We start from the raw sequence: 6,029 nt of genomic DNA, 5'->3' as shown, positions 1-6,029 counted from the left end.
CATATTACAGCTTAAGAAAATATAAGAAAAAACAAACAAACAAACTAGTAAAGATATGGTGGTGATTAAAGTTAAAAAGAGTATCTTTTTCCTCCAAATATAAATCGTGATCGGAGTAGGTGTTTTTGTTGTTGTTTTCTCCTCCATTTTTCCTTTTCTTTTATCTGTACTCTTCGGATAAAGACATTACCAAAGTTAACAATAAATTAAGAAAAAAAGAAGATGATAAAGTGAATTTAATAACATACTAAGACCATCTTCAACGAGTGATATAAATATTATGATATATTTGACACAAAAAATTAATATGTGGTATATTTGACACAATTTTTAGTACTATGCTCTAATATACCATTGTAAAAGTTGATGTATAAATCAATTTTTTATTAATGTTTATTTGATATTTATTGAAAATATACAAAAAAAAAAAAAAAAAAACCAATAACTTTTTTTTATATTTTATTGTTGATAGTTAAAGATAATAATAAAATAATAAAGTAAAAAGTTTAGTATTTAATGGTGATTATTAAAAATAGTACTAAAATATTAAAAATAACATAAAAGTAAATAAAAAAGTATAATATTTATGGTAATGTAAAATATGTTTCATGCTATATTGTGTGTTAAATTTAGTATAATTTTTAGCATATGTTAAATTTAGCACAACTTTTGCCATATTATTAGAGCAATTTTTTTTGTAAAGTAAGCTATATTTTAAAAATACATCATCAATTTGGTACTCAATTGGAGATACTAAATATAGCACACGTAATTGTAAGGAATAGAGACCACTGCACAGTGAGAGAAGAGCTGGCAAACTGACCAAGGAAGCAACTTAATTTCATTGGAAGCTAAAATGTTTTAGTGGTAGTAGTTAAATTTTAATATAAAGTTGAAGAAGAATATTAACAAAAATAGAACAAGCAAATTGCTTCACTAATAACAAGCTCTACTTTCTTATGATGCCTTTTTTTTAAAATAACAATCATAACAATAAAAATAAAAGAAAATTTTGGAAGGGCTCAACTCAATGTGCAACATGCTAAGAAGTAATGTGTATTATTATTTACATGTATTTATTATTCTTTTGCATGTACAACTATTTATCTAGACTTTATATACCTGGACCAGGTATTAACCAGAGCAGGCAAGGCTAGTCTCATATTTACGACTTCATAATAATAATAATAATAAGGGTGGGTCAAAAGAAAAATACATTTATAGTAGAAAATAATAATTCAATTCAAATTGGATTATTACTTGTATAAATCCAAAATACAAGATCAGAATAAGCTGTACTAAATTGGAAAAGAACTTCTGTCTTGTTTTGGTTATTGAAAAAAGTACCATGAATTAATTCATGCACTTTGAATTGAATATATCATTACTTTATACAGAAAGTAGTTGTAATTTTCTTTACTTGTGCCGAAGATTAGGCCATTTAGAACTCAAAATTTTCTGTTTAAACTCTTCAACTTGCTGGGAATACATCACATGGCGAGACAGATCATACTATATATCATATACATATATACATATACATATATATATATCCCAAAAAAAAAAAACAGACAGAAAAAACTTTACAGTGGAAGAATCGAGTTTGGTCTCTGGTTTCGTCTAGAAGGCAAAAACCTTCCTCCACAAGAGAATGATCTTTTCATGGCAACAGGGCTTATACGTAGACAATGCGACATTGAAGGATGTCGTTTTAGTAATCCATTGTTAATCATACTCGAATAACCATCATCATCATCATCATCTTGTTTCTGCTGAGCACAATCTGATCTTTCAAAATTTTCAGCAAGAAATCGGCTTTCTAAATCACAAATATTTTTCATACCAACCAATGAAGAATCCATCGAAACAGACCTTTTAACTAGTCGCCGTTCGCCGTTTTCCACTGGATTGTCGTTTTGCTCACGAAGCACTTCCAAAACGGAAACCCCATAAGACTCATTTAAACTACTCACCTCCTTTGATTGATGATCATCGCAATCACCTTCGTTATCATCATCAACATGATCATCATGATCCTCTACCCCATCTCTGAGCCGATTCTCACTCATCTGAGTATTAACATCAGAATTTCCCATCTGGGTCTCTTCGATATTAGACGAAGTGTCCTCATTTTGGTTCGCCGGAGCTGGCTGGGTCCCCGGCGCAGCCATGGTGGAACAGAGACCGTCACTGACGATGTGTGCCCGGCAAAGAGGGCAATTGGTGTGAGATCTCAACCAGGTGTCAATACAAGGTATATGAAAAGCGTGACTACACTTGGGAAGAAGGCGAAGCGTTTCGTCTTCTCGAAACTCGTTCAGGCAAACCGAACAATCGGTCCCTTCGATCAACCCTTCTCCTTTTTTGTAACTGCAAACCGTAATGGAGTTAATAATCGACTGTTGGAGACCAACGGTGGTGATGAACCAAATCGGATGGTCCACATGATGGTGGTGATTCCCGTCGATAAACTCTTCCTCTCTGCCGTCCGATTGAGACTGCGGCGGAAGCGCCTCCTCGTCCTCGTTGTTGTTCCTCGCCCGGCATAAACCCAGACAGGACTTCGAAACGACGACGTAGTATCCCACCAGAAGCAATAAACTGGCGAACAACGTGACCAAGACGATGACGGAGGGAGAGATGTCGTGGCTCCCGTCATTTTGATTGGTAACGGAGAGAGATGACGGTAACGGGGGTGGCGGAGGTGGCGGTGGTTGTGTGTAGTAAAAGCCCAAGAAAGGGTCACAGAACTCCGTACAATCGGTACCGTTGGGGAAGAGTTTCCTGTGCTTCATCCTCATTAAGTTGTGATTAAAAGGGTATGAATTGAGAAGAAGAAGAATGTAATTAAAACCAAATAATATTTTTGAGAAAGAAAAAAAAAAGAGAAAGATGGAGAAGAAGACAGAAAAGTAAGGTAAGTGGTCAACTTCAACAAGGATTATAAGAAAAGAAAAGAAGGTAAAACATAAATAGATAAGTCTCTTTCGTGGTTCAGTGAAGCATATTTGGTTGTGTTAGGTGTATTTGGTGTTAAGTCAATACATTTTTATTAGTCTATGCCTCTAACAATGATTCGTTTGGACTACTTCTTTCATATTCGTTTGGTTATTAACATATTAATATAGAATAGATATATCATATATCATATACTATATCTATATCCATGCAACTATTAGTGCAGTGCAGTGCATTGCAGTACTATATTAATATGCAGAATCATGTTCTAGAGTATATACCTTTCTTGGTAAGTATTCTTGAACTCGTTGTTTGTATAGGGAAATTTCAGTTTGAATGCATCATATTCGGTGCTAATTAAAAAATTATGCTAGGCGTATTAAGTATTTTAAAATAGGCTATTTAGGATTTTTATCCTTCGAACTATTACCACTACCATATTGTGCCCCCTAATTTTTTCAGGCCGTTAAAAATTCTCCCCGAAATATTCACAGTAATGTAAAGAAGGAATTCCGTTAACTTTCAACATATGTGGCTAACAGAATGCTGACGTGGCTCTTTACATACTGATGTGTCTTGGCCACATCAGCACCATGTGTGTAATTTTAAATTAAAATTTAAAAAAATCTATTATCTTATTAAAAATTAATAAATTAAATATTAAAAAATAGAATTAATAAATTAAACCATTTTTTATACATTAAAAAAATAAAAACCATATTTAAAAACAATTAAATTTGTTGACGCAGTTATTCGCCAACAGGTAATTAAGAAAATAAGAGGAAGGGATTAGTGCTTAACAATGAACCAAAATAGATGAATGATCTTTTAATGGACTGGTGACACAAATACGTTTTTTAGGTGGTTCAAAGGTTAAAATCCTTCTACTTCACCAGCCAATATTATTGCTATATGCCTGGTATTCTTTTACAGGGTATTTCCTTACACAATAGAATCCAACCCTTTGCAACTCCCAGGGTCTCCATATTTATAGGAGAGGGCACCTGGGAGTTGGTAAGGAGGGTCATCCCGTGACATTCTTACCTATCATGTCACTTCTGTGACATTCATGATTAATTCCTAAAACATGACACATGAAGTGTGGTCTAATCAATAGGTAAGGGGGATAATGGGCCGCACAGCCCAACCCAGTCGTGAGTGCCTGAATACGCACGTTCATGCTGCGTGTCCGAGAAGTCAGGGATATATCAGACACGTGATGTCTGATATATGCACGTTTACCTTGCGTGGTTGACTTTATAAGAGGTCATAGCTTCCAACTCCAGCTCGTACCACGAGCTGGATGCCTACTCGACCTGTGGCCTTCACAGACCTGACTCGGTCCTTAAGTAATCCTGGCAAACCTCTTGATATCCCCGAGCTAGCGAGGTAGGACCTGACGATAACAGCTCCGGTCATGGGGGATCCACGTGGCTGAGATATAATTAGGCCATATCTCAGCTCGCTAATAGCCTGTTGGAAAATTAGGGCGTACAAAATTAAATAGAATTCATTTATTTATTTTTTTCTCATTATTTAGTTTTAGTTATAAATGTGAAAATTATATTTTAATTTTTTAATTGTTTTTTTAAATCTGGTTTTACATTTTTTAAGCCGAAATAACCATACCATTTTCTCTCCCTCATCTCCCGATATTCTCTCTCTCTCCCTTTCCCTCTGTCTCGTCTTCACCACCACCGGCGACGGGCGCCGCCACTCCAAGCTATGCCAGGCACACTGGAACTTCAGGTTCTTCAGATCTGCTCCATTTGGTCGATTTGCTTCAGATCCGACGACTGCTTCTTGAGCTTCAAATCCGACGGGGCTTTGGGCGACTAGTTTTGAGCGGTTCTGCTACATTTGAATCTAAGTTGTTTATAAAGGGGTTTGGTTTGAATGGTTTTAGTTTTGATTGGATTTTGTCCATATCTGTTATTACATTGGGTTGTTGTTTGTGTAATGTGGGTTTATCTCTTTTGTAATTTTGAGTATTAAAAGAACAAATTGATAAAATACTCGAACATTGTATTGCTTTGTTTGGATAAAAAAATTTAGGTTTATTTTTTTGTTCTTCCAAAACTTCGATATGGACAAAAGCTTTGAGAATATCAGTTGTAAGAAGTTTGAATTTTTTTTTACTGAAGAAATCTGGGTATGTAAAAATTTCAGTACAAGAATAAGCTTAATCTGGCTTCAATAACAATTTCAATAATGATGAACTTGCTTTTTTAGCAATAACAATCGAAATCATGAACTCATTAACAATTTGGTTTTTTTAGCAATAATATTCTTGGTATAGTTTTAGGATTTTTAATTTTAATTTTTTTTAAAAGTTAAAATCAAATATAAAACATAAAAAAATAAATATATAATTAAAAAAAATTAATTGTTTTTTAAAATCTGGTTTTACATTTTTTAATATATAAAAAATGGTTTAATTTATTAATTCTATTTTTTAATATTTAATCATTAATTTTTAATAAGATAATAGATTTTTAAAAAATTTAATTTAAAATTACACACATGGCGCTGATGTGGCCAAGACACATCAGCATGTAAAGAGCCACGTCAGCATTCTGTTAGCCACATGTGTTGAAAGTTAACAGAAGTCATTCTTTACATTACTGTGAATATTTCAGGGGAAATTTTTAACGGCTTGAAAAAATTAGGGGGCACGATACGGTAGTGGTAATAGTTTGGGGGGGTAAAAATCCTAAATAGCCTTTAAAATAATGTCATTTTTGGGCACTCTACAAAAAATACCCCCATCTCTTCTCTCTTCCCTCTCTCTCTTTTTCAGTTCACTCTCTTACCTCGCGGTATCACCAACACCACCACCACACTAAATAATGCATTTCGAACAGATTTGAGTATGGTTTTTGAGTTTTTTATTGCGATGTTTTTTTAGATCTAAAACTCTGAAATCTGCAAAAAACGACATTGCTCGATGGTGCTCGACATGGGCTTCAAAATCAAGATTTTCATGAAAAAAACGACTTTGCTTGATGGTGGATTGATGGTGCTCGATGCCAGCTCCATGGACTCGATGCGATTTTTGCAAGAGACATAAT

At 34.1% G+C, this 6,029-nt stretch overlaps 1 protein-coding gene across 1 annotated transcript; it reads right to left on the bottom strand.

The window, feature by feature from the left end:
- Window positions 1–1,299: 1,299 nt before the first annotated feature.
- LOC133804561 (E3 ubiquitin-protein ligase RING1-like) lies at window positions 1,300–3,044 on the bottom strand. The gene has a single exon (XM_062242712.1). The coding sequence runs from the start codon at window positions 2,799–2,801 to the stop codon at window positions 1,584–1,586; it is 1,218 nt and encodes a 405-aa protein (XP_062098696.1). The 5' UTR covers window positions 2,802–3,044; the 3' UTR covers window positions 1,300–1,583.
- Window positions 3,045–6,029: the final 2,985 nt, after the last annotated feature.

This window comes from Humulus lupulus, chromosome X (assembly GCF_963169125.1).
Source record: "Humulus lupulus chromosome X, drHumLupu1.1, whole genome shotgun sequence".
In the NCBI taxonomy this organism is placed as follows: domain Eukaryota; kingdom Viridiplantae; phylum Streptophyta; class Magnoliopsida; order Rosales; family Cannabaceae; genus Humulus; species Humulus lupulus.
The sequence above is the reverse complement of the archived record's forward strand: the minus strand, read 5'-3'. Positions and strand labels throughout refer to the sequence as shown.

Excerpts from the sequence above, each read along its gene's own strand:
- LOC133804561 (XM_062242712.1), bottom strand. The coding sequence starts at position 2,801 with ATGAGGATGAAGCACAGGAAACTCTTCCCCAACGGTACCGATTGTACG.